Source organism: Aspergillus luchuensis, chromosome 6 (assembly GCF_016861625.1).
Source record: "Aspergillus luchuensis IFO 4308 DNA, chromosome 6, nearly complete sequence".
Classification (NCBI taxonomy): Eukaryota; Fungi; Ascomycota; class Eurotiomycetes; order Eurotiales; family Aspergillaceae; genus Aspergillus; species Aspergillus luchuensis.
The window spans coordinates 2,053,867-2,080,673 of NC_054854.1; the positions used below are offsets into that span (position 1 = coordinate 2,053,867).

The following is a 26,807-nucleotide window of genomic DNA, read 5'->3' on the forward strand; positions in this document are numbered from 1 at the left end:
CATGCCTTGAATATTGGGCATCAAATGATCTTGGCTACCGTATTGGGACTAGTGTAGGGCTCAACCCGCACACACCGTGCATCTGAAAATCGTAGATTGAAAACCTCACCAGCTTCACCTTGACTACGGGTGCGATAGCCAGCCAACTTTCAGGTGTCCCATCAATAACAGCAGCCATGGGTACGTTAAATTGACGTGGTGATATATTCATTCGCCGAAGAATTTCGCGGGTTGCGACTTCTCTTTTGGCTCAACACCATGGACAGTTCCTATTCTCACTTGGCGAATACTGATTTTGGGATACAGGTATCGACTTGGACCGCCACCATGTGCGCGGCACCCATCGCAAGGCGCCCAAGAGCGAGAACGTTTACCTGCAGGTCTTGGTGAAGCTTTACCGCTTCCTCGCCCGTATGTCTCCGCCTTCTATGTGCAACCGATTTTCAGCCATGGGAAACTGATGGGTGGTGGAAATTTTGCAGGTCGTACGGAATCCAACTTCAACAAGGTCGTCTTGCGCCGCCTTTTCATGTCCAGGATCAACCGCCCCCCCGTTTCGCTCTCGCGCATTGTTTCCAATGTGACCGACTCCCACAAGGGCAAGACCATCGTTGTGATCGGCACCATCACTGACGACAACCGTCTTCTTACTGTCCCGAAGCTGTCCATTGCAGCCCTTCGCTTTACTGCTACTGCTAGGGCCAGGATTGAGAAGGCCGGTGGTGAGACCTTGACTCTGGACCAGCTTGCTCTGCGTGCCCCTACTGGAGCGAACACTCTCCTCCTCCGCGGACCCAAGAATGCTCGGGAGGCAGTGAAGCACTTCGGTTTCGGCCCCCACAGCCACAAGGCATGTTATATACCCTGCGCGCATATATGGTTTGCAAGACTAACCTTGAACAGAAACCCTACGTCCGCAGCAAGGGACGCAAGTTTGAGAGAGCCCGTGGACGCAGAAGGTCTCGCGGTTTCAAGGTGTAAGGAACGCTGGTTAAATATTTTCCGTTTCTTGTGTCTGGTAGCGGTTCATCGTGCTGGTGATGACGACTTGCGGAATCATGCATACCTAGGAGTCTTCCTTGCCGGCCGTTGCTCCAACGTTTATTAGAATGCCCGATGCCAGACCGAATATTATGAGGGTTCCAGGCGAGCTTAACTGGATGAAAATGAAAATGGAGTTAAATCATTGAATACCTATAAATTTCTCTATTATCGTTCTATATATTACAATGGTAGAGCTTCATGTTTCCACTTTTTACCCCCAACACCATCGAAGTAGTCTCCTGCTCTATGGCCATCACCCCGAATCAGGTACTTGTAAATCGTGAGACCATCTAGTCCCACGGGACCTCTGGAATGGATCTTATTGGTGCTGATCCCGACCTCTGTGCCAAAGCCATACCTCATACCGTCTGCAAATCTTGTTGAAGCATTCCAGAAAACACCGGCACTGTCGATGCTGCTCATGAAGTAATCCGCAGTGGCCTTTGACTTGGTCAAGATTATGTCGGTATGCTTTGAGGAATGGGTATTGATGTGGTCGATCGCTGCATCAACACCTGAACCGGGAGCAGATGCAGGTATCGTTTTGATAGCAAGGATCAGATCCAGAAATTCTGTATTATAGTCGGACTCGACGGCATCCACGATAGAACTCATCTCCACAGAGTCTAAAGTATCCGCCAGCGCACCTTTCGAGGGTTCGTCACACTTCAAAGTAACACCCTTCGCCACGAGGGCCTTGGCAACAGTAGGTAGTATGGTCCTCAAAACAGCTTCATTCACCAGCAGGGTCTCCAGAGAGTTGCAAGCGGCTGGATAATCCGTCTTGGAATCGACGAGCACTTTAACGGAAACGTCCAGGTCCGCGTCATGATGTACGTAAGCGGAGCAAAGGCCATCTGCGTGGCCTAATACTGGAATTTTGGTGTTGTCTTTGACGAAGCGAACAAGGTCATTCGACCCGCGAGGGATGACTAAATCAATCAAAGTATCTTGGGCCAGCAAGGAAGAAACCACGTCTCTGGTCTGTACGAGCTGGATGGAGGACTTGGGAACGCGGGTGCTCGATATGGCTTGAGAGATCACCGTCGATATTGCGACGAAAGATTCAGTTGATTCTTTCCCGCCTGTTACTATGGTCAGCAATGCATGAAAATCTAGAGCGGGTATGTGATCGAAACCTTTTAGGATAGCTGCATTGCCAGACTTGATAGATAAGGCAGCAATATTTGCGATCACCTCAGGGCGAGCTTCGAAAATTATCAACAACACTCCAATGGGACAGCTCACCCTCTCCAATGTAAGTCCATCATCGAGCAGTGTCCTCAGAGTCACGTTTCCAACTTCGACAAGTCAGAAAGCGCACACTAAAACAATCGAGTATTCTTACTTGGATCCGTCAAATCCCGCACACTGAGGATTCCTTGCAACATATCATCATATTTCCCCGGCCTTGATAAGTCAAGCCTCTTCAAGACGCTAGAATTCAGATCCCCATCCTCCGCGGCACGGCTTGCCAATGCGACATCCTTTGCGTTGGCGGCTAGGATGGCATCCTTATTAGCCAAAAGACCCTCATACAGCGCCGTTAATGCTTCATTGCGCTCAGCATTTGATAGGACCGCTAGCCGTCTAGCAGCTACGGATGCAGTGCTTGCGATACTGCCGGCAGAAGACTGTGTAAGCGACATTTGCTAGATTTCACTAAGGAGAATGGAAGACATTGGGTAAGAACACGGGAAGTGAGGGGTCACGGATTGAAGTTGGTAATATTACCTAAGCAATCAGTAGACTTTCAGTACTAGTTAGTATGTACCCCGTGCACCGAGAAAGTATCCGTTTCGGCCTCTTTGGCTAGTTGATGTTTTGCCCATACTCGGCATTCTGCAATTCATCAGAAATTGACCAGCATATGTGTACCTACAAGTTAGGCCTGATGACCTCGGTGAATGCCCCTTTCACGGTTATCGTTTGACATCACGCTCAGTAGCTTTCTACTGTCAGTATAATGTCGGCCCGATGCCTACAACAACTGTTCTGTTGTGCTGCTGTAACAACCAATCTTAAACTACAGCATATCATGGTTGAATATTACACTGATATCAAACTCTTTCCCTTGCTCCTTGAGTACTAGTAGTATCCCTAGTCTCTACGTATTTGGATCTGGCTAGGGATACGACATAGTGCCTCACGAACCAGGAGTGTGGCTTTTGATGTTAAAATAACGGTCCTATTGGTAACTGAAGTGAAGCAGTAGTGAGTATTCCACGTATGTACTACTAGTTCTGTATATTACCCTTGATTTGTACTGAGGCAAGGTGGTTGCGAGTAAATTAGTCTGCTCTAGTTAGCTGTCGTAGCTAACGTGCATGCACCGTGTATGAGGTAATAAGTGGGTGGTACTGTCAAGTACTACTACTACTACTTCCCCCTTCAACAACCCGCCGCGCTCATCTTTCGTCCTTTATCTGCACTCAACTGGCCACTACTCAGCTACAGGTCGTACAACCCACAGAAGATGGCAGAGATTCTCGCACATCTCACTTCGGCGTCATCTGAACTTCGTGCAATAAGCGATACGCGCGATGAAAGATATGACACACAAATGCGTGACCTGGTTGCATACATTAAGAATTACGATAAGGATCTTGACACTCAATATCTCCTAGATGTAAGCACGGCCAGAATCTTCGCGGGTGAGGGTGGAAGAGCATGGCTAGTGGATTCTTATGCAAGATAGTATATAAGGCATGCTTACGAATATGACCATTTACCTCGCAGAACCTCGATCCGTCACAGCACACGTTATCCTACCTTTTGATTCTCAATATCCACGTCGACAGTCTACAAAAACGGACAAAGGAAAATGTGCCAGACGAGATCAAGCCAGGGAATGATTTATGGGCTGAAGTGGCCTATTTTCTTCAACATTTTGATCCAATCCAGGTCCGGTATGCTGGCTATGAGTGGCGCCGACTTGTTGAACTCCTGGCACAAGCTGCCGAAGTTACTGCGAAGGTAGGCGCCCTCCAAGCCAACAGGAATTGTTTAATTGCTTTATAGTTGACCTCCAATAGCCGTTCCTAGCGGTCCATGTGATAAAGGAGGCATTGCTTCGACTAAACTCACCTGGTGTCCTTACATCATTACATGTTACGTTCCTCAGACTTACTCTCCTTTCCAAGTCTTATCATCATGCTTTACCGGTTATGGAAAGATGGGTTTTCCAGTTTCCCACCAGTTCAGTCCAAGCCTACCGCAAGCATATCAGTCGTCCGTTGTGCTCCGAAGACACTTTCGGCGATACGTTCATCTCCGATGCATCTGGCTTCTCTGCAAAGCTGACATACAGAGATCATATGAGATTTTTTCTGTATGGCGCAATGATTTACCTGGCCTTAAAGGAATGGAATAAGGCGTTACATTGGCTAAGCATCGTCATATCGTCTCCTGTCAATGACTCTGTCAGCAAAATAATGATCGAAGGCTATAAGAAGTGGATATTAGCTAGCTTGCTGGCGCACGGAAAGGTAGTCAACTTGCAGAAGGACCCGAATTATGCTTTTGACTGACATACGCTACTGTTATAGTTGATCTCATCGCCTAGAGTGATCTCTGCACACGTTTTGAAAGTATATCAAACGTTAACAAAACCCTACGCATCCTTGGTCGACGCTTTTGAGAGGGGCGACTATCCAAGGTTGAGAGCTGAGATCGACATTGGTCGGTCAGTTTGGCGTACTGTACGTTAGCAGATGGGAGTACAATTGTCACGTATCGGTTAGACTGACGGTCTTCTAGGACAATAATGAGGGCCTAGTCTCCCAGCTGTTCTACGCTTACAATTCGTTTCTTGTTATCAAGCTAGGCAGGACTTTCTCTGCTCTCACTGCAGCGGATGTGGCACAACGCACGCTTGCACCATTGGCATTTTCTGCAAATATCGAAGACTTCGTGGCGTTGCTCGTAATGTCTGGCACCCTCAGCGCTACGCTACTGCATCTGCATGGTCAATCAGATGCAACAATGCTTCGGTTTTTTGCGCGCCGTGAATCGTACCTCAATAGTGAAATACGGATGCGAACACGATTGGTTGAAGAGGCTCGGGTACTAGGACTAATAACGAAAGATGCTAACCAATGTAGCAGTGAGTTGCAGCTGGGAAATGAAAGTCTTCAAATCTTATCTAGAAATCAGAGGTGGCCTGATGCTTCAAGGGTCAGTGGCGATGCTGTTGGAGAACTAAATGGTGGTCTGGAAATTGATGAAGACATCATGGGAGATGGTACCTGAAGTACAAGGAAACATCGGTGAACGTCATGCCGAACTTACCCATGTCCAATAGCGGATCTAGAAACAAGGCTAAGGTAATATGTACCCCAAGCCGACTTTTCCCAACAGTCCTGCATATGTAAGGTCCGCCTATAATGGCACGTTCGATACATCAATTGATGATTTCCTCTCTTGTTCAAATCACTGCCTCCTAGGGCATATGCCGGCATTACCATCAACAGCTAACATATAAGCTGCAATGTCTACCATATAGCTCTCTTACCACAGAGTATACTAATTGGATATAAATATGGTCATAGTACGGAGCACGCATCAATGGCCCTAGCTCAAAAAACTTAGAGGAATCCGCGTGAACAGTGAATGATCTACGCCCGTAGCTCATGCGTTCGAAGCTTATGTCTCAGGTTACATAAATTGGACATCACGCGCTGGCGTTCAACCCTTCTCTTACATGTCTTGGTTAGGTGCGAAGCACATAGAACTACCATTCATTACATGTAGATAGGTCGAACTATGATCAGCATGCAACACTATGTCCAAATTTGCTATGCAGCACCCCCGGGCCTCCTACAAAGCATTTGCGACATCATGAAATGGCACACGTCTTCATCAGACCAATAGCTGAGATGGCTAGCAATACTAGCAATCATTGATATATCGAAGGCCCCCCTGTGACAGATCAGCATTCTGTAATTAGATTCGAGATATTGTAAAGCATCCAAAGTGATAAGCAGGTGCCTTACTCTTGTATACTATAGTCGACCCTTCCATTGGAGTTCAAAGTCCTCACTTTCGCATCTTCAATCATAAGCCTCCTCCCATGATGATCGGTCCCAAGTGATTCAAAAGAGTCCCCTACGTTGCTCTGAGAATCCCTCGGCTTGCCGCCCTCCCCGGCCTTACGATAACCCTCATAGAGTGTTTCTAAATTTGAGTCAATGAGAGTAGGATTTCTGATATCTTCTGTTTGATGAGAAGAGCCGGGGTCAGCTGATGATTGTGATTTCTGGGCATGCAGAGTTGTATTAAGGCCTACTTCGGAGGATGCAGTATCTTCCGAAGTAAGACCAAGGCTTCGGTTAAGCAAACTGCTTGCGACACCGGATGTGAAGTTCGTCCACAATGACCCCACACTTTGTCCGACACGACTGCTAATCAATGATAGACTCTGACCCGATGTCGTCCAAATTCCTCTCTTGACTGACGGCAATGGCTGAGGTTTGAGTGATGACATTGCTGGCGAAATGAGAGGCTCTAGACGGTAACTAACCGGGTCAGAAGGATGGAAAATATTGAACAATTGTCGGCATTTTGGAGATGATATTGAAGTCAGAGTGTGATGCTGAAGCTTGTCATTTCCATAATCATGAAGCACAGAAGAGCTAGATTGCGACTTGACTGTCCCATTTTCGCCTTCGGGACGGGTTGATGATGCATATTGCCTCTGTGGTCGCCCAGCAATGGTTTTTCCCTTGAGCATCTGGAACAGTGCTATTGGAGACCCCAAACAGAATAAATCATCACAATCAAAGTCCAAATTATCGCCCTGGATTACTTTATCATGATTCTCGTCATAGCCACAATGCGAGGCTTCAGTAGGCCGTGAATTTTGCTGTTCATGACAAAGTATATCAAAAAGGATGGCGCTTCCAAGTGAATGCCCACAAAGGCTTACAGAGCCACGGAAAGAAGGGTTTCGCTTTTTGAAAAGATCCAAAATCCGGTTGCACTCCTGCTTGACTATCCGAGAGATATGCTCACAGTAATCACTTTGGTAGAGAAGCACATCCATCGCCAAATCTGAGATGAGGCCTCGAACTGCAGGAATATTGTCGAGTGTTACATCGGACAAGCTCGGATATGGGGTGCTCTCGGAGCCTTTCGCGTCACCCAGATCGAATTCTGTACGGGATTGGTGCTCCTTTTGATATGGGAAGTCCAGAAGATGTCTCCAGCACCTGGAACCTATTAGCCCTGGCACGCTAATAGTCCTCCCGGAAAATTACTTGTGAAGATGGAGAAAATGTCTAATGGTGGTGGGGCAAAGGTCAAAGCACATAATCAACTTTGAGACACAAGGCAGGGTGCTACTTACACCGGGAGAACCTGGATGCGGCAGTTTTCGTGCTTGTCCGGAAAATCAGAGTTAAGAGCCTGAAGATCAGGAGAGGCTCTGTAGACACTCTTTAGAGTTTTGCGCAAAACGTTGATGTCGTGTATGAAGTTAACACTCTCTAGACGCATGCCAAGTCGCTGACCGATTCCATGAGTGACCAAGACTAGGTGATCGATTCCCCGATCTTTATCCTCAACCTTCCTGGAATCCTCCATTTCCCTTTGTGCTTGCTTGCGTGCTCGCTCTTCGAGCTCAGCCATATCCGTTGAAACACGCTGCTCAACAGTCGGTTTTTCCTCGACCGAGATACCTTCATCGTCCGATGTTTGGTAACGAGACGTAAATGGTCCACCCATCTGTGAAACAGTCCTTTCCTGAGTATCCCCAGGCAAGACCTCTTGTAATTCTTCCCCAGATGATTTCATTTCGACGCCACTCTTATCCTCTGCCTCTTTCTGTTTGTTCGTTTCGTTATAACCACGTACGAGCTTCGTCCCTGGAATGCCACCAAGCTTTTGATAGACCGTTGTGCTCACCCTGGACATGAAATCGTCGTTCACCAGTAACGCTGTCTTAGAATCCTGATAAGTCACTATACTATTCATATAAGCACCAAACAGACGGTACGTTTCAGGTTCATTCCTAGCCACAGGAGTTGTATGCCCCAAATTCTCGGACTCATTGGAAGACCCGGGTACTGTAGGCAGAGTAAGCCTCTAACTTCGCGTAGACATGATTTCAATATTACCTTTTTCATTGTCATTTGTTCTCACAGGAAACTTAGCAGAGTAGGTAGGGCTTGTATACCGCCATGGCTTTGACTTGAGATAACCCTCTTCAAGCTGGGTAGCCAAGTTTTCTTCACATGGTTTTGTTGTCGACCCGTCTTGAAAAAACCAAGTTCCACGACGAACTTCGTAGACGGGGCCTGTCCAGTAGGCCGGCCGAAGCTCCCTTTGTTCAATAATAACATCAAAAAGCGAGTCTTCATTCACAGGAACCTTGGTCGGCTCGGACGACGCACCTCCTACCGACCTGCTGTATGAGTCATGCTCGTTCTCGACATCAGACTGTAAAAGTGCTTGAAATGCATCTTCGACGGCTTCAGAATCTCTGGAAATGAACGGGACAAACTTCTTCGGGGGCGCTAAAGGTTTCGAGTCACCCTTTTGATCGCGGGGCCCGGGCTTCCATTTGGGCGAATCCACAGCATAGAACCACCTAACCTTAAGCGGGGGACAGTCTTTGGGGTAGCGACGCGGACTCAACCCATGTCTATGTGACACTGTATGGTCCTCTCCTCGAGAACGTTGTAGGAGGTCTTTCGTACCGTTGTCGGGCTGCGGGGTCGTACTTCTAGGGGGTTTACCCGGAGTAAAGGCCCCAAAGAAAGTCCCCCTTTGACTGTCCTTTGACATCAAGCTCTTAAGAGCCCGGTATGACGGAGCACGAGCCAATGCGTTTGATAGCGAGCAAATGCGATGGCTATTGAATATGGTGACAACGCGGTTAGCATAGAAGAAGGCCACGTAGTTAGACTGCGCGATGGTGATATAGCCAATAGTTAAGGTAGACCAAAGATACTTCAGAGGATCAAAGCGCTAAATTGGTGTATGCTGACAAGATATAGATCTATTCACCGTTGTTCTCCTCGTGCTTTTACTGTCTTTAGTGCGTGGTCAACTAAGCATCTCAGAGCCTAGATAAGGTGAAGCTGCACCGAATTCTTGGCAAAGCCGAGCTCCAGGGTTGCAAGGAACCGACATTTACAGTAAGTCGCCGGCGTGGCAATGAGGAAACCCATGAAGCACACATCGACCGACTGGACTGCATTTAGATCCTGTCAGGGGCTACGCTACTGTATATCTACAAGATAGGCTACCCCATGTTCGACCTAGGATCACCTCAATAGACCTAGCAGGAATAAAACTGCGTACGGACTGGTAACTACTTACTACTTACTAGTACCGACCAGCGCAAAGACCGTAATTACCATACAATACAGCAGAGAGTATGGCCGTGCTGATCATCGGGTGCCACGCGATTTAATTTTCAATCCATCCATGACCATGATGGTGCAAATAAGCCGTAGAATGACCAGGTTTACAACCTTCAGATCCATCCATGTCATGGAATAAAATTGTAGGTGTTCATACTGCTAACTAATGAAGAGATCTGAACATACAAGGTGATCGAGTCTTACCTGTCGGCTACTAACTACAAAGTACTGTTACTACAAAAGCAGTACGTAGCAGTACTACTCCGTATTCGCAACCCCCACCTTTATTTCCCCACTTTCCTAGTAGGTAGAGGAAAATAGCGCAACTACGTACCTAGGTGCCTAAGTACGCCGTGCTTACTCCATTATAATAGTGCCGAGTGAAGACTGCCAACTTCTTCTTGTACCCATCTTTGATTCGAATTACATCATCAGATCGGTGACCCCTCTATACTGCTATATTCATACGCTCACAAACCCTATTGTAATACCATTGACGCCTCCTCACTAAGCTCTTAACTTGCCAGTCTGTCTGTATTGGAAAGTACCTGAGCAAACCCCCCTGAGGATGAACGTGATCAAACTCCAAAGGCAAGTCGATGGCTCCGATAGAAACCCCACCATTCGAGATATTGCCCGGCACCGACTGACTCTACAGCGCAGAAAATATCCGCAGTTCGAGCAATCGGAGATTTTCTCTCTCCAAGATGCTTTTCGAAAGCTGGATGTTGATGATAAAGGCTCCTTAGACGAGGCAACCGTTATTAAAGCCACCCAACAATCAGAACGAAAGCCCTATGATGTTGTGCGTCAGGCCTTGAAAGAAGTTGAACTCGACAGCTCTCGCCGAGTCGAGCTCGAAGATTATGTGGACGTCAGTATGCCACTATCGCTGTGCTCTTTTGGTCGTCCCTCTGTACTGTGGTCGCTAAGACAAATCCCAACAGCTTATTTCTAAACTCCGCTTTGCCTCGACGCAAAATCAGGCGGCTTCGGCTCCTGCACCAGTCCTTCCGGGTAATGGAGTCGGCCCGTCTCGACATGTCTCCAAAGGCAGTATAGGAGGCAGGATTCATGTCCAAGGTTCCTCGGCGAATGTGACACATACGATTAACGAGGATGAGAGAACGGAATTCACTAGGCACATAAATGCTGTTCTTGCTGGTGATCCAGACATTGGTCACTCCCTACCCTTTCCCACCGACACGTTCGAAATGTTCGATAAATGTAAGGACGGCTTGGTGTTGGCGAAGTTGATCAATGATAGTGTCCCGGACACTATTGATGAGCGCGTTCTGAACAAAGCCGGGAAGAAGATCAAAGAACTGAATGCATTCCATATGACGGAAAACAACAACATCGTGATCAATTCAGCCAAGGGTATTGGCTGTTCTGTTGTGAACATAGGAAGCGGCGACATCATAGAAGTGCGTGAGCACCTTATTCTGGGATTGATCTGGCAGATTATCCGCCGCGGTCTTTTGGGCAAGATTGATATCAAATTGCACCCTGAACTGTACCGGCTCCTGGAAGAAGATGAAACTTTGGAGCAGTTCCTACGCCTTCCACCGGAGCAGATTCTTCTACGTTGGTTCAATTATCATCTGAAGAACGCAAAATGGAACAGAAGGTATCTTGCACTCTCCTGGCAGGAGGTTTCCAGCTGTGAAACTACGACCAAACCTACAATCCTAGAGATGCAGCCGACTAACTCTGTTATAGGGTGACAAATTTCTCATCTGATGTTAAGGATGGTGAAAATTACACCGTGCTTCTGAATCAATTGGCCCCAGAGACCTGCTCGCGGAGTCCTCTTCAGACCCAGGATGTTCTTCAGAGGGCAGAACAAGTCTTGACGAATGCGGACAAACTAGGCTGTCGGAAGTTCCTGACACCCTCCTCGCTCGTCGCAGGGAACCCTAAACTGAACCTTGCTTTTGTGGCGAATTTGTTCAACACTATTCCAGGCCTCGACCCAATCACCGAAGAAGAGAAGCTCGAAGTTGAAGATTTTGATGCTGAGGGTGAGCGGGAAGCCAGAGTTTTCACCCTGTGGCTCAACTCTCTCGACGTACAGCCCGCTGTCAATTCTCTATTTGATGATCTTAGGGATGGGACTGTATTGCTGCAAGCATATGACAAAGTGATGCCTGGCAGTGTCAACTGGAGACACGTCAATAAGCCTCCGGCTTCCGGGGGAGAAATGATGCGTTTCAAGGCAGTTGAGAATACTAACTACGCCACTGAGCTTGGGAAACACGTGGGATTTTCCTTGGTAGGTGTACAAGGAGCGGATATTACTGATGGTCAGCGAACTCTCACGCTTGGTTTGGTTTGGCAACTAATGCGCCGGGATATCACAAATACACTCTCGGGCCTAGCCAAACGTATGGGCAAGCGCGAGATAACAGATTCGGAGATGATCAAATGGGCAAACGAAATGTCGCACCGCGGTGGCAGATCCTCATCGATACGCAACTTTAAGGACCAGTCGATCGCTTCAGGCCTTTTCCTCCTTGACGTGCTCAATGGCATGAAGAGTAGCTATGTCGACTACGATCTCGTAACGCCTGGTCGGAACGACGAGGAGGCTTACGCAAACGCGAAGCTGAGCATCAGCATAGCGCGAAAGCTAGGTGCCACAATTTGGTTGGTACCTGAAGATATTTGCCAAGTGCGCTCTCGCCTGGTGACTACTTTCATCGGTAAGTTCCAAAAGCTTTGGCCTGTGGCGAGCAGCATCTATCCTACTAACACCATATGACTAGGCTCTCTGATGGCCACGTACGAAAAGATGCAGTGATGGCTCGGTAAAGATGTACACCAACGGTGCACCGCGCTTTTTCCTATCTACTCCTTTGTGAATTCTTACTGTCTTCAAAGTATATGTACGTACTAGTCATGACGCAGACAATAACAAGATGCTTCAATCCCCACCGTCTTGGAATGGCTGTATGTAAGACAGAATTGTGTACGAATGTGGGCATTCCCACATGCCATACTTCCTACTGCCTTGATAGCCGATAATTCTGACTCTACAACTGCAAAGTCGTCCTATTCATTCCACTAAGTGCAAGGAAAACATAGACTAGAGTGTAGCCTTCAGTCCAGACTCGTGATACGGCAGGTCAATACTTCATTCATGTCTTCCGGATTTCTCTTACCTTGTATTCTCCCCACAAACTAACATGACGACCAATTCTACAGACTACAGAGTTACAAATCGTTTTCGAAGCGGTGTTGCAGGATATGCACGAAGTCGACCGGTCTTCCGAGACGGTAAAGGTCAATGATCATCGACTATATTAGAATGCGAGCTCAAGACGGATAACGGATCGCTGTTGATCGTGACGAAAGGACGAGACAGTCTGGCGATACGATAAACAAGAAAAAGGCCCGCTCGACGTTCGTTCGGTCATGATTCGAGCTGCTGACCATGATAAATACCAATGTTAAGCAATAGTACCAAAGCCCCAATGCCTCGTATCTTTGCGCCAGCACTTCCAGGAGTTGGCCCCTTCGTGTTCTCTCTCTGCTAATGAACACTGCAATTTAGAAGGATTAAATGGCAAAGGAAAGCACATAGGAAGAATTAATGCAAAAGGAAAAATAATGGAAAGCAAGACAAGAGAGCAATGGAATGAAGAGAAGAGCGCACGTGCATGGGGGGTGGAAGAGGGGAACGGCAGCTCGGGGGAGGGGTCAGGAAAATAGCGCCAGTATTGAACAGCGACAGAGCGAATTAAACATCCAGGTCGATCACCAACGTGCACTGATGACATCTTAAGCTTCACGTTATACCCCTCGGGCCTTGAAAACAATCCAGCACAGATTGAGGTCTTTGGCCAAGTGTATGGTACGAGATCTGATAGTTCATGAAGCCAAAATAACCTACTCGGCTGTATCAAGCTCATCATGAGCGGAGGTCAAGGGTTCTAAGGGGACTGCGACAAATGATCAGCCACGACTAGAAGTGGGTGCATGCATCAATGAGCATACCTTTCCTGTCTTCACCATTGGGGATATTCTCCCGCTCGTCCTCGCGTCGTTCACGATCGTCATCACGGCGCTCCCTTTCATCCTTGATATCGCGGTCCCTCTCATCAGGGCTTCGAGAGCGGTCACGGGAACGTTCACGGTCCCGGTCGCGGCGATCATAATCCCGGTCACGGCGATCATAGTCGCGATCGCGGCGGTCATAGTCGCGGTCATGTCGGTCATAATCCCGTTCGTACCTGTCGTCCCTTCGGGGAGAATAGTCGCCACGACCACGTCTAGGAGAAGGAGAGCGGCCACGTCGTGGCGGAGTACGGTCACGTCGCCGGTCCCGGCCAGAGTCAAAACGCCAAGAAGCAGATGGAGGAGTACGCGCCCACTTTAACCATGTCAGCCAAGTTATAGATTCCATAGTCTTCTACTCACCTCAATTTTCAACAGATCATCGCGGCCAATCCGCTTATTATGCATTTCATGGTATGCATCATCTGCGTCGCGGCGGCTCTCGTACTCCACAAAGGCAAACCTTATGTCGTGAGCAAGTATCATTCAGGGTTCGAAGCCTGGATTAAACATACAGTCTGCTGGAAGGGGTACGCGGCGCTGGGATGTCACAGCGGACAAGACGTCCATATCTAAGTCATTGTTAGAAGAATTTCCACATACATATCAATCATTAAATATATGGTGCAAGGCAACTGTGAGAGGAAAACTCTTTCGGAGGGTCCCCCTTCAAGGAGTCCCCTCTCCAAGGAAATCGGATAAACAAGCAAATCTCTATCATAGTATGATATAGAGAGCGGCACCGACGTCGGTTTGCGGGACTCAGCCAAGGTGAATTGCGAGAATGGACACGGGTCGTATAGTCATGGTAGCGCGTAGCAATCGATGAGCGGCACGTACCGTTCGAATTCGTAGGCAAGGTCGCGAGCTCGGGTCCCGTGCCCGAAGCCGGTGACATAGAGTGTAGTACCAGGTCGAGACATTGTGTGTCAGCCAGTGAGGTTGTGTGGTTGTATGCTGAACTGGGTAGGCAAATCAACAATGGTGGTGTGGATGCGAGTGAAGCAAGAATGGGCAGGATGTAAGGAAGTCAGAGACAATTCAGGAACTACAGCTAAGTTTGTATGCCACAAGCGAAGTATCCAGGGATGTTCTAGTTGCCTATTACATAATGTCTGAGTCAGTAATTAACTCAGAAACGGATACAATTGATATGTTACTTGCGAAAAATTACATGAGTAACATGATATGTCTCTTGATATAACCACGCTGCAGATAAATAGAGAGAACCCTTTGAGTTGAGTAAATGAAGGATGTGCCTCGTTTCTTACCTGATTGACTGAAGCTTCACATCAACTAAATAGTCAGTCTAACACCTGAGGCTAGGACGCTGATAGTCCCGGGATATTAATCATCATTTACTGCAGCACGTCTGTATTGTATTAACAATACAATTTGCTTCTCATCACTTTTGATTCGTAGTTAGCTTGGGACTGGGTTATTACGTACTCAATGTTACTAGTGTCTGTTAGTCAACAGCTATATCAAGCTAGCATGCCGCCCTTGCAAAGAAGCAAAATTTTTCGTCTTTCGGAAATTTTCTTGACTGCACATTCTTTGATTTACTTCAAAACGCGACAGCCTCTTCCAACATGAATGCTGAACTACAACAAGTTCAGAAAGTGTGGGAGCGTATCCGCACTAACAGCCCAATTTATGCTTTTCTACTTCAGGACATTGACATCTATGATGCTGGGAAAGGTGTATTCAATGCGAGACTCCAAGTCGGCCCTCAACATTTGAATTCAAAGGGTACCTTACATGGCGTATTTTCAGCCTGTGTCACTGACTGGGCGGGTGGGTTAGCGATTGCATCGGCCGGTCTCGATTCAACAGGTGTCAGCACGAATATTCATGTCAACTATCTCTCAACAGCGAAAACTGGAGACTGGCTAGTAATTGAAGGTCGCGCCGACAAAGTCGGGCGAAACCTTGCTTTTACAACTGTGACAATCTCGAAGCAGACTGACTCTAATGGGGGTACAGTTGTTGCACAAGGATCTCATACCAAATATATCAAGACACAATGACGGTTTCAGACAGGCTTGTGAATGAGTTGTGATCGGGCTAGCAGGGAGAAAAACACGGTGGTATCTGCACTTCCATATAAACCGCAGTCTTCTTTGCATCTGGCATGACACGCATATACTTTGAATGCTGGATTCACTCGGATTGCGGATAGCAATGTCCATCCTTATTTGCTTTAGATACCTTGTCTTTTACTGGTAATGCAAGGTAATTTTGGATGGGTACACAGCACTATATAGATGAATATAATCTTCACGATTCAACTACAAGTAGTTTCCTTCAGTTTTGTTACTGGAACAGAATTTGGTACCGCTACGCATGATTAGGCTTATCACTTATCCCAAGCCCTGAACTTCTTTTGGATTCTGGGCCCCAATAGTTGACAGGAGTACGGCACCACCAGAGTGTCGTCTCTCCAGATGTTGTGTTTTGGTTTCCGTGCGCAAAACGTATCTTAACGCCGTCTCCAACAAGGAGCAAACACTCAAGCCTCACCACATCCTAGTATTTCATACGCAGCGTTGACATCGGCTGATTAAGTTTCTGATAGCAAGTTCTCATCAAATACGGGCCAGGGACTTCGTGTACTGTGTTCATCGTACGGAGTACTGGTACCGCTAATCCTGCTCCTATATTAGACCGATATGCGCAGGTCGCATTACCCATTTAGCTACTATATATGGCGGACTTTGTCGACGATTACAAACCTATTTGGAAAATATGATTATCCCATGATGTTACTGGTACAAATAGATTTGAACTGATTTGCACATCCTGAATATACATTACTCGTGGTTCTTTTATTACTTGGTAGGCAAAAGTGCTAACTAAGTATGTAGTAGCACTCCATAGCTATACAAGCTCGTGATCCCCGGCCGGTTGTATTAGGTAACCAAAGCGGACATGCCGATCAGATAACCAGATGTTAAAGGACAACCGAGCTTCCTGACGACGCGCAGCCTTGATCATTCGCGAAATCTTGGTTTTCATTCTCCTCAATAAACCTGCAAACCTGCGTTACGGTCAATGCGATCATTTAACAGAGCCAATCGCCATGGATGAGACTTCCAACTGGGCGGAACAGTCACAGCCCAAGAAACCCGAAATGGCTGAGACTTCTAACATTGGTTTGCCGACGAGCTACAACGAGCAGGCCGCGACGGAGAGTTTGGACCCCGTGCGATCAAAAGGAGTCATTGAATCGACGCTTCAATTTCTCTCAACGGCTAATAGTGAGACTCTTCTGGGTGTCTTCGCATGCTTGGTAGTCGCGACGCTCGTACTTTTTCGAAGACTAGGTTTGCTCTTGATCGGAATTGCTAGTGGTATTATCTTGCATGCACAATGGGAGGCAGTTTATGAAGACCCTATTCATCCATTATCCAATCCCCGACAGCGAAGGAGAAAGGAGCTCGCCCTGGACATAGCCAGAAGACTACTCGATTGGCCGAAAAGTACGACCTTGGCTGCCGATGCTGAACAAGATGACACTGGGCAAGTATTCCTCTTCGGGGACTCTTCCTCTGCTGATCTTGATTATTCTGCTCTTGGCCCCAAGACAGCGGATGCCCTGAGATCAATCACCGATGCAGCTATGAAGGACTATGTGATGTAAGCTCTCGCCTATAATGCTATTTCTTGAGCTTACCAGACCTCGAAAAGCTCCTGGTCTAGTCCAATATTACCGCCCGAGACAACATTTCATCTGGCATGCAGGAAGTTGTTGGCCGAGTTTATCTCGTCCTTGTCATTGCACCTCTCTCGTAAACGCTCTGCTGACACCTTTTTGGAACTCCTCACTAACTCATCCTCACTGATCATTGTATTTTTGAATGAGCTTTCTGCAGCATTCGAGTCCGTTGGCTCCACTAAACCGCCGGAAGAGGTAGTCTTGCGCTACATAGAGACGTCCCCTGAAAGTGGCCTGGCGAATATCTTAGCCAACGACCAACAGAAGAAGAAGCTCGACATTATAGCGGACGATATTTTGGCCAGATTTCTAGACCCAAATGTCTATGGGTGTCTGCTGCTCAGAAATTTCATGCGCGAGATGTTCGTGAGCGTTCTATTTGAGTCAACCGTATCGAGTCTTTCGAGGCCAGAAATCATCAATGGCTGGATTATATATCTTTTTAGTGAAGGCAAGTCAGAAATAATGACTGCAATAGACGCCGGTGTGGAAGGGGCCCAGGAACAAGTTGTGACAGCAACTAGAGAACTCAACAGCGTAAATGAACTTCCATCCGATACAACGAGCAACACGAGCCCAGACTCCGATATCCCTGGGGATATAATACAACATGAAATGGCAAATGTTGACAGGGCAACAGTGGAAGCCAAAAGAGAGGCGAAGCGACTCAGTGACATGATCACAGCGCATGATCAGCAGAAGCAAAGCCCAGAGAGAGCACTGGGAGACTATGTGCAGGAGGTGGCATCGGATGACAGGATTGATCATAGAGAAGTCTTGCCTGCAGATGAGATCGGAGACGGAGCTTTGCAGCGCAAAGTCTCAGATCGTGATCAAGCAAAGCATATTGAAAATATTATCGATTCCAAACTGGAAGAAAATAACAGCTCGTCTCCTTCACTCATGCAATCCAAGAGTCCAACCGCACCTACTTCGCTACCGGAACCAGCCATCCTTCATCGTGCATCCATAACGGTAGAAACCGAAGCTTCAAAGGTCACCTCGAAAGGCCCACTCCGCTCAAAGCCAACGTCGGACTACTTACTGCAAGTTGAACCTGTATCGACACGGTCTACTGGATGGATGGTTTTCCGAAAATATACCGATTTCGAATCGCTTCACCAAACTTTGGAGGCTATCTCGAGACTGCACAAACTACGGAAGTTCTCAGACGATCACCCAGTTGTACCCTCGTGGAAAGGCCAGACAACATTGGAATTGGCTAAGAACTTGGAATGTTATCTTCAAGATGCTCTTAACCATGAATCTCTGGCAGAGAGTGAAAAGATGAAACGATTTCTTGGCAAGGATGAACATCTTGGATCGGACTTCAGTAATCCTTACGGCAGGACTGGGTTCCCCTTTCCAAGCCAATCTGCACTCGAGAATGTAGGAAAGGGAGTGTTGGGCGTATTATCCAATGCACCCAGGGGCGTCTCGGGAAGTGGTAAAGCCATGTTGGATGGCATGACAGGGGTGTTTGGTGGAGGCAGCAGTAAAAAGCCATCGCCAGATTCAGTGGTAGGCGATAAAGCCTGGCCACTAGATCCTGTCAACCATAATGGGTCAATCGATCAGGGGTCACAGGGGAGACTTCGGAATTCTACGAGGATTGGCTCGGCTTCCCCACCGGACGGATCTCACAGAGACAAGACATTTGGGAGGCCAGCTCCCCCTCCTGAAGAGGCTTTTTCAAATCAATCCGATACGGCTACGGACTATGCAGGATTTCCCGACAGCTCAGCTCAGACGACGGATGTAGGAAGCACTGTGGCTTCTACACAACTGTCTCCTTCAACCGGGCGCAATACTTTGGCTGACCTACCCCGGTCTCCTGGCGGGACGCAAGATAATTCTCACGCCAACAGCGAAGGGCAAGCACCAGACGCTGGATTAAGCGAGTACAGAAGTCGAGGCAATCCTATCACGCATGAAGAGACGCGCATAGCAGTCGAGCTCATATTCGCGGTAATCAATGAACTATACACCTTGTCTTCGGCATGGAACATACGCAGGACTCTACTTAATGCGGCAAAATCGTACATATTACGCCCCGGAAATCCTCATTTGGAGACGATCCGTGAGCTGCTCCAGGTATCGATGATTGATTCGCATACGTCAGATGAAGCAATTGGGCTATATCTCAACAAGTTACGTGAAAATGCTCTGCCAACGGAAAGCGAGTTAGAAAACTGGCCGCCGCCATCCACTGATGCTGAGAAAGAACGGCTGAGGGAGACGGCTCGCAAAGTCTTCGTTCAGCGAGGCTTACCCCAGGCTCTTACGAGCGTTATGGGAGCAAATGCCAGTAAGGAAGTTTTGGGGAGAATCTTCGATTGTCTGCAGGTTCAAAATCTCGCTAGGGGGTTTGTATATTCTCTTTTCTTGCAGGCTCTCAAGACTGCTATCCTCTAATGTTAACATACGGGTCCCGACTCGCTGAGTATTAGCGATCATTAGCGATCACAAGAATCCCGTCGCATGTATAATACCAAGATTAGTTCCTTTTCGCATCTCTAGTGCATTGAACATCACATGTTGTTTCGGTAATATAAACTTTATTCACTGTATGATGACTGTAATTGAATGTTCACTATTTGATTAGGGTCACGTGAGATATATACCACATTGACGGTCCGTTCCCCCTTACATATAGTAAATGGAGAGCTTACTTTGAGCTTCCGAGAGAGATATTAATGACACATCATATCATCTAAACACAGTCAGTGGTAAAGTTACGTTCGCCCCTTTCTTTGGCAGCAGACATAGTTATGTCTTCCAGAGCCAGAAAGCGCGAACCAGACGCTGAGAGTGATTCTATCGACGACCCTCGGTCATCAAAAAGGACGAGGGGCAATGTCTCGAAGGGAAACCCAGACCCTAATCATACCGATTTACTCGCTGGCCAAGGAAAGCTTGACTCGAATGGAGATCTTTACTGGGAAATCTCCAAAGCACGCCGTCTGACCATCTCATCTTTCCGTGGGAAGACCCTGGTCAGTATAAGGGAATACTATGAGAAGGATGGCCACGAGCTGCCTGGGAAGAAGGTTCGTCTTCTATGTTATAATAGGCCTCGTCACGAAACTCATCGTTTGCGCAGGGAATCTCTTTACCAATTGATCAGTTTTCCTCTCTTGTGAGATTATTACCTCATATTGAAACCACTCTTCAGAATAAAGGCGAATCAATCCCCCGACCACAGTATGATAGCGATAGTAAATTGACCAGTGAGAACAAAGAGTGCGGTGATGGCTCTGATGATTATTCGGATGACAAGGATACGCGCCGGAATATCGAAGCGACGAGTGAGGACGACAGCGATGAGTAGGCATACCCACCAAAGGGGCTAGAATCGTCATGAGGCAGAGGGTATGGGGTTATCAACAAAGCTATTATTGCTTATCTATCCCTGGGCTTGACTGACGCTGAATTATAACGGGAATGATGAGTGGACCTGTTTATTCGTTATCAGTAGGTATGCGAGTCATCGAATATGCCATGGATCCTTCCTCCAAACCACGAGAGTACGTATACAAAGTTTCGAAATCGCGCATTCTAGCTTTCAAGAACACTATATCCAGCTAGTCCCTTTGAGTCCCAGTTGAATCAAACTAGATTTCCTATCAGAATATCCCTTATCACCTTATCGCTATATCTCGGTCACTCTTACACTTTTTACAGCTCCAGTAGACCTACTTAACCGATCGGAGCCTTGAGCAGGTAAGTGCTTTCAACCGAGTATTTTGGGGAATTGAATGAATAATTTACATTAAAATGGGTTAAGATAAAATAAAAAGCACTTGTTACCTATGCGTCCCTTTATTGTATCATAACTAGAAGAACACTAGCTACAGTACCGTAGAATAAGTATGTTGAAACTGATTAATGCGTGAGTGGCATGGTGAAGCATCTAGCTCCGATTCACCCAAACTTCTTCTTTAAAGTTGCTTATAGAGCAACAGAAAGCCTCTGGGGCACTAGAGAGCCCCTTAGCAGTCATCTAGTAATGGTGCCCGTGCCTAGATAGTGAAGATATCAAAGCAATTTCAAGAATTCGAGAGAGGTTGGGGGCCGGAAGAAAGACTTCTTGTATGACAGGGTACTATCCATGAGATACATGTAGACTAACCAGGGTGTCGAACTACTAGAAGTTTGACGTCTAATTTTCGATCCGGATACAAACTAGTTAAGTTTATATAGTATTACTATGAAAAGACTGGTTATTGACTATACCGTCATGTTGTGGAGGTTCAACCCAAACGATTACAGATTACATTTGCATACAACCTTGTAACCCCAGATGTATGTACCAGTTAATCTATGGGTTCAATACTGTGAAATAACTGAGTACTCGGGTTAGCCATACTTTGTTCATCAATCAAATTTTTAGTACCACAAGATGCATGCTATTATTTGGCATCCAAGAGACCCGCATTTGAATGCACAGTCTTTTGGGGTAGATAGTCCCATTTCAGAGGCTAGTATGTATGTTTGGCTATGTACAGTGTGACACCTATTGAGACATTGCAAACTCCGAAATTCCTTAAACAATATGCATTTATTTACTTATTAAGCCTTTTTGTGCTGGGTATTATTTATGGCTATGTGAATACCCTACAAGTACTTGATTGTGATGCGTTATGCCCCTTAAAATGTTACAAACTCTGTACTCCGTACTATGGGGCAACTATGGTTGTTGTCCCGTGGAAAGTTCGGTGGTTAGCAAGCAAAGCAGATCCATGGCTAGTGAGGGACTTCCGTCATATCAGACCAGAAAATGGAAAACACAAAAGCCCCTTCCCCTCCCCCTTTTCCACCCTTTCCCTCCCGTATACAACGCTACAGTATAATACGTGCTGCTGGAACATTTTCTTGACCTAAATTATTGAGATACCCACCCGCACAATCCCTGGCTATCAACTTGAAATTACTGGTTTTCCTTGTCAGCCTGGGCGTATAGTCCGGTTTGACCTGTCTTATCCTCCTTGTGACTTGATTGCTTATCAGAAAGAGTGCTTTTGGTATGTTCTGACACAGTCGTTTATTTACCTCTAAGTATCAGTATTCAAAAGAGTGGAAATCTATCTCAAACATTATAACTATGACTTGCACCATTGGCTATTTCATACTAACAGATAATTACCCCTCTAGTATGCTGGAAGGCCTGTGTGGACTAGAGTTCCGGATCCGAGTTCAATCCCTACCGTCGGGTTTATCGAGCATCCTACCAGCGCATATCAACCAAGAGAGAGCAAGTATCCTGTTTTGTCGACCAACTTTGTCGATTATCATCTCGTGCATAGCACTACCTGTTGTGCACCAGGTCTGGGACAAACTTGTCATGATTAAGGGGAGAATGCGCATTCTATAACGCCAAACCCGCCAATTGTATTGTCAAAACACACGCGCGCGCACACACACTATGCAACCGGAGTGAGTACTCTGGTATGGGCGCAAGACAGCAATCGAGCTGACAAATATCTTGTGTGGACTATCTCAGGCTGCAGAAATACTGTGGACACATCAGCTTCCGGTAAAAAGGAACTTCCTCGTTGGCCAAGCCATTTTCGGCGGTGCTATACTATTTATCTGAAAAGCCGAAGCCGGGAAGCTTCATGACTGGTTCTGCCACTCTATAAACTGCTAGTCTCTAACTGCGGTCACGGTATCGCAACATCGGGATTGTGTGAACCATCGTTCCCGGATATTTCTGGAAAACGTCTTGCGCCCATTGGTATCTCATCCAAGTCAACGTTCTAATATATACTGGCGTATGCTGAACACAATCGTACACAGTTGAGGAAAGTCGAGTTATAGTGACCCGATAGACAACGCCCACGTTCATCCATCCCCACAATCGCATTACAGGCTATGTCTAGATTAAAGGACTCGGATACCGCGGATTACATTTCCAGAATCGGTTCAGGAACTCCGGCAAATTCTGCCTCGCCACAAACTGCTGTGTCGCTAGACAAGACGGATAAAGGTCTCATCCGTGAAGGACTAGGCAATTTAAATCGCTGGTCGCAGTCTACAACATCTAGCCAAAATTCACCGGAAAATAATCGTCGACTCGATTTTACCAGAGTGCCTAGATCACCTTCCCCAACCACTGGGCATGACGAACACATTGACAATAATGATGGCTCGGAATATCAAAGTCGGATAGCTTCCGAAACTGGCATTGAAATACATGACGGATTTCACATGCCGGAGACATTTGATACTTATGATGGATTGCGCACGCATCGGCCTTTTCAAACGTCGATCACGTCGAGTTATGGCGATCCTGTACCAAATCACCCGGTCGACGCTGTAGGAGCGACAGTGCCACAGACTAATTGGATATTTTCTGAGGCCACTGAATTACCCCATAACCTTTTCCAAGACCCCTGGGTCAAGGAAAACGGTTCAGGACCTGATTCTCCCCGGGGTAAAAGTAGTGTGGTTCCTACTCGCCCAGTTCTAGAGGCACACAGTCCACGTGAATCAGGGCCTAACGCACCAGCAGAGGAAGGACCGCGGTTGATCTCTGAGGGAGATAGAAGTCAGGAGAAAAGAAAGCGGGGTCAGTCACAGAAAGCAATGCTTTCCAAAGCGTTGCAGAAAGCGAATACCGCAGTTCTTCTCGACAATGCGGCGAACTTTGAAGGGGCTATGGAGGCTTACAATGATGCGTGTCAACTCCTACATTTGGTAATGCTTCGGAGCGACGGAGGAGAAGACGAGAAGCAAAAACTTCAAGAAATAGTGAGTTTCCTAACTGAATTTAAACTTTCTCCATTTCTAAAACTGAAATTTCCTTTTAGCGTGATACATATATGGTACGAGTCACTGAGCTACAACGTATGGATTTTTCATTTCGAGATTTGGATAGCAAAGCCCTCCCTGAGCGTCCGCTGAGTCAAGAATCATATGGTGACTTATCTCATCCAATCGTTGATGAGAACGATGTAATGGCCAGAGAGAAGCGTGTCTCTCTGCAGCGCAGTTCTATGGTCCAACCGTTTGATCTGGCGGAAGGGCTAGCGTCCAGTTGGGATCACCAACCGCGCCAGTCATTATTACCGTCACCGCTAGGTGATCGTACACCGACTACAGCCCAATCGTCTGATTCGGTCAATTTCCATCATCCTGGATCATCCCGGCGTATATCGAAGTTTGAGTACATGGGTGCTTCAGACCCCTCGGAAACAATAACCTCAGGAGTAGATATCACTCATGCTGCTGGCCAGTCTGACCTGTCCTCTTTCGGGGATCATAAGAAGGACGTGAATGAATCGACGTCTTGGCTCGACACCATCGATGAATCTGGCGCATCTTCCCCAGCCTCGATACGCTCAGAAGTGTCATCAATATACTTGCGACATAGAGGGAGCTTTCATCATGCTGTCGGTACCGAGGCCGAATTTGATGCTGCCCTTGATGCTGCTGTGGAAGCTGCATATGATGAAGGTCTGGAACCAGCCGTCGATCTAGATGATAATGGTAGCAGCAATGACATTGTGGCCAATGCTCGGAGAAATGTCGAAATCGCGAAGCAAAAGGTGAGAGAAGCTGAGCGGGAGGCTCAGATAGCATTGACACGCGGGCAAGAAACACAGCGTCTTCAAGAACAACCTGCGTATGACGGTGTCAATGATATTCGGACCGATTATCTAGATGAGGAAGCTGAAGAAGAGGAGCGATTGCTGGAGGAGATGACCAGAGGCTATGTTATGGATGACTTCGAATTTGGCATTCAGTCCAAGTCCGCTCTTCCCCGCCAGTCAAGATCGGGTAGCCTTTCTAGCAAATTGCGGGATGGCTCGACTGCTTCCAATACTATGACGGCCCTAAGCCCCCTCGCAGAAGATACAAGCCTGCCCTTCACTGATGATACAAACTTCGAGCCTAGCGGGTCGTCTCCCCCAAGTCACGGCGCACTTTCGGTTTCGACAAATTCGGGACAAGCCTCAATATCAACGCCAACGGTGCGAGCACGGAGACTATCGGGTCAGTATGCCACGGAACTAAAGATCGAAACAAATACGGACCCATTCAGTTTTCGGCCGCCGCCAGTTCCAAAAGATAGTACAGCTTCAACCTCTACTATCAATCATCAGCCAGGTCGAGCATCGGGTCCTGCTTCTGCTCTACGATCAGCCGCGCCCGTGAAGAATCGAAATGTCTCAATTGGATCGTTTAACGAAGATGCTCTCTCTAACGCAATCTCAGTAAAGATGCCTCACCAGGACGATGATGGCCGTGAGCTCTCCAAAGTTCCATCTCCAACACGTCCCATCGGCAAAGTACCTTCAGCACCGGATAATCTGGGCAAGCTCAATACAGGACTGGGAACTTTTCGTCTGAGAAACATCTCAGTTTCGGGGCCGGAACCGTTCGTTGAGTCCCCAAACAGTCCGTCAAGCAATGCGTTTCCTGCCGTCGATATTCATAAAATGCCGATGACTGGTTCAATACCTATAATTCCCACACCCACCACTGCCATGATGTCAGCGAATGGCTTGCCAAGTGGAGGACTGAATATATTCGATAGCCATATACATTCTCCGACGAGCCCTGGCTCTCCAAATTTGTTGGCCACCGATCCTCCTCTTCCATTAGAGCCGTGTCCTGAGTCATTTCTTCTGCGTCCATTTTGGCTAATGCGCTGTATCTATCAGACAATTTCTCACCCACGTGGTGGTTATTTGTCCACGAAGTTGTTTATTCCTCGAGACGTGTGGCGCGTGAAGAACGTGAAAATCAAGGCAGTCGAAGAAAAGGTGTCTAACTGTGACTTGCTAACTGCAGCATTACTCAAGTTGGCAAAGGTTGATACTTACGATGCTGATGCTGTTTTGGAAGAAATGCAGTCTTTGGAAAGTGTACTTGACCAGGTGCAGATGTCGCTGTCCAAAAAAATAGGGAGTGAGGTCGGAGTGCAGGGCGCCATGCCACTCTTCAAGTCAGCTCAATCTTTCGAAGACCCTGCAGCCGTCGATGCGCCGCCCTCAAAACCATCGAATGTACCGAGCAAATCATATCTGACCTCCTGGCGTAAGTTACGGTCAAAGAATTCCGGGGTCAATGCGACGGCTTCGCTCCCTGCATCAAAGGACACCAATAAGGACAATGCAACCGTTAGCACCATTCCGATGACGTCTTTGCCCACTTCCCAGCCATTGAGGCGCAGGGTATCTCAATTGCACTACAATGGATCTAATAACTATATGGGAGCCTTGGCACGGCTTTGCGATGCAGCTCAGGTATTGGGTATGTGGCAGGACTTACACCCCACTATCGTTTCGGCAGTGTTAACCCCGCTTGCTTAGATCAAATTGCTCAACAAGTCGAAGATCCTGGCCTAAGGCATTCTTCGCCGACGTTAGTCGGCCTCGAGTTAAGCACTCGCCATGCTGCAGAGTTCTTTGGACTCTACGTTTGTCGATTTGCCCTGAACGATATCGGTATGATGCTTGATAAGTTTATTAAAAGAGGCAGTGAGTGGGTACTGATCTGATGACATGGCTTTGACTTACATGTATCATACTTGGAACTTCCTCTTCCCCTTCTTCATGCTTATACTACTACTATTTTGATACGATTTTGTTTCTCCCATCATCATTCTTTTA

General features: G+C 47.2%; 10 protein-coding genes across 10 annotated transcripts; 7 read left to right on the top strand and 3 right to left on the bottom strand.

Annotated features, from left to right (window-relative positions):
• Positions 1–176: 176 nt before the first annotated feature.
• Positions 177–981, top strand: AKAW2_60697S (60S ribosomal protein eL18; the record flags this gene model as incomplete). The annotated part of the gene is made up of 4 exons (XM_041692851.1): positions 177–180; positions 307–411; positions 483–850; positions 904–981. The coding sequence occupies 4 exons, from the start codon at positions 177–179 to the stop codon at positions 979–981; spliced, it is 555 nt and encodes a 184-aa protein (XP_041546195.1).
• A 243-nt stretch (positions 982–1,224) lies between these two features.
• Positions 1,225–2,693, bottom strand: AKAW2_60698A (glutamate-5-semialdehyde dehydrogenase; the record flags this gene model as incomplete). The annotated part of the gene is made up of 3 exons (XM_041692852.1): positions 1,225–2,129; positions 2,184–2,345; positions 2,393–2,693. The coding sequence occupies 3 exons, from the start codon at positions 2,691–2,693 to the stop codon at positions 1,225–1,227; spliced, it is 1,368 nt and encodes a 455-aa protein (XP_041546196.1).
• Positions 2,694–3,520: 827 nt separating this feature from the next.
• On the top strand, positions 3,521–5,295 carry AKAW2_60699S (putative COP9 subunit 3; the record flags this gene model as incomplete). The annotated part of the gene is made up of 5 exons (XM_041692853.1): positions 3,521–3,673; positions 3,784–4,020; positions 4,080–4,532; positions 4,593–4,745; positions 4,804–5,295. 5 exons carry the CDS (start codon positions 3,521–3,523, stop codon positions 5,293–5,295), a joined length of 1,488 nt encoding a protein of 495 aa, XP_041546197.1.
• A 545-nt stretch (positions 5,296–5,840) lies between these two features.
• On the bottom strand, positions 5,841–8,829 carry AKAW2_60700A (DDHD family phospholipase; the record flags this gene model as incomplete). Its single annotated transcript, XM_041692854.1, has 4 exons — positions 5,841–5,964; positions 6,039–7,253; positions 7,391–8,108; positions 8,160–8,829. The coding sequence occupies 4 exons, from the start codon at positions 8,827–8,829 to the stop codon at positions 5,841–5,843; spliced, it is 2,727 nt and encodes a 908-aa protein (XP_041546198.1).
• Positions 8,830–9,978: 1,149 nt separating this feature from the next.
• Positions 9,979–12,213, top strand: sac6 (fimbrin; the record flags this gene model as incomplete). The annotated part of the gene is made up of 5 exons (XM_041692855.1): positions 9,979–10,001; positions 10,074–10,284; positions 10,358–11,040; positions 11,133–12,115; positions 12,179–12,213. The coding sequence occupies 5 exons, from the start codon at positions 9,979–9,981 to the stop codon at positions 12,211–12,213; spliced, it is 1,935 nt and encodes a 644-aa protein (XP_041546199.1).
• Positions 12,214–13,301: 1,088 nt separating this feature from the next.
• AKAW2_60702A (RNA-binding protein) lies at positions 13,302–14,392 on the bottom strand (the record flags this gene model as incomplete). The annotated part of the gene is made up of 5 exons (XM_041692857.1): positions 13,302–13,354; positions 13,410–13,785; positions 13,833–13,932; positions 13,985–14,041; positions 14,310–14,392. The coding sequence occupies 5 exons, from the start codon at positions 14,390–14,392 to the stop codon at positions 13,302–13,304; spliced, it is 669 nt and encodes a 222-aa protein (XP_041546200.1).
• A 669-nt stretch (positions 14,393–15,061) lies between these two features.
• On the top strand, positions 15,062–15,499 carry AKAW2_60703S (PaaI family thioesterase; the record flags this gene model as incomplete). Its single annotated transcript, XM_041692858.1, has 1 exon — positions 15,062–15,499. One exon carries the CDS (start codon positions 15,062–15,064, stop codon positions 15,497–15,499), a length of 438 nt encoding a protein of 145 aa, XP_041546201.1.
• A 1,052-nt stretch (positions 15,500–16,551) lies between these two features.
• On the top strand, positions 16,552–19,602 carry AKAW2_60704S (PX domain protein; the record flags this gene model as incomplete). Its single annotated transcript, XM_041692859.1, has 2 exons — positions 16,552–17,108; positions 17,160–19,602. 2 exons carry the CDS (start codon positions 16,552–16,554, stop codon positions 19,600–19,602), a joined length of 3,000 nt encoding a protein of 999 aa, XP_041546202.1.
• Positions 19,603–19,958: 356 nt separating this feature from the next.
• Positions 19,959–20,518, top strand: AKAW2_60705S (transcriptional coactivator p15/PC4 family protein; the record flags this gene model as incomplete). Its single annotated transcript, XM_041692860.1, has 2 exons — positions 19,959–20,237; positions 20,291–20,518. The coding sequence occupies 2 exons, from the start codon at positions 19,959–19,961 to the stop codon at positions 20,516–20,518; spliced, it is 507 nt and encodes a 168-aa protein (XP_041546203.1).
• A 2,543-nt stretch (positions 20,519–23,061) lies between these two features.
• Positions 23,062–26,695, top strand: AKAW2_60706S (uncharacterized protein; the record flags this gene model as incomplete). Its single annotated transcript, XM_041692861.1, has 3 exons — positions 23,062–23,940; positions 24,000–26,448; positions 26,508–26,695. The coding sequence occupies 3 exons, from the start codon at positions 23,062–23,064 to the stop codon at positions 26,693–26,695; spliced, it is 3,516 nt and encodes a 1,171-aa protein (XP_041546204.1).
• Between the last annotated feature and the right edge of the window lie 112 nt (positions 26,696–26,807).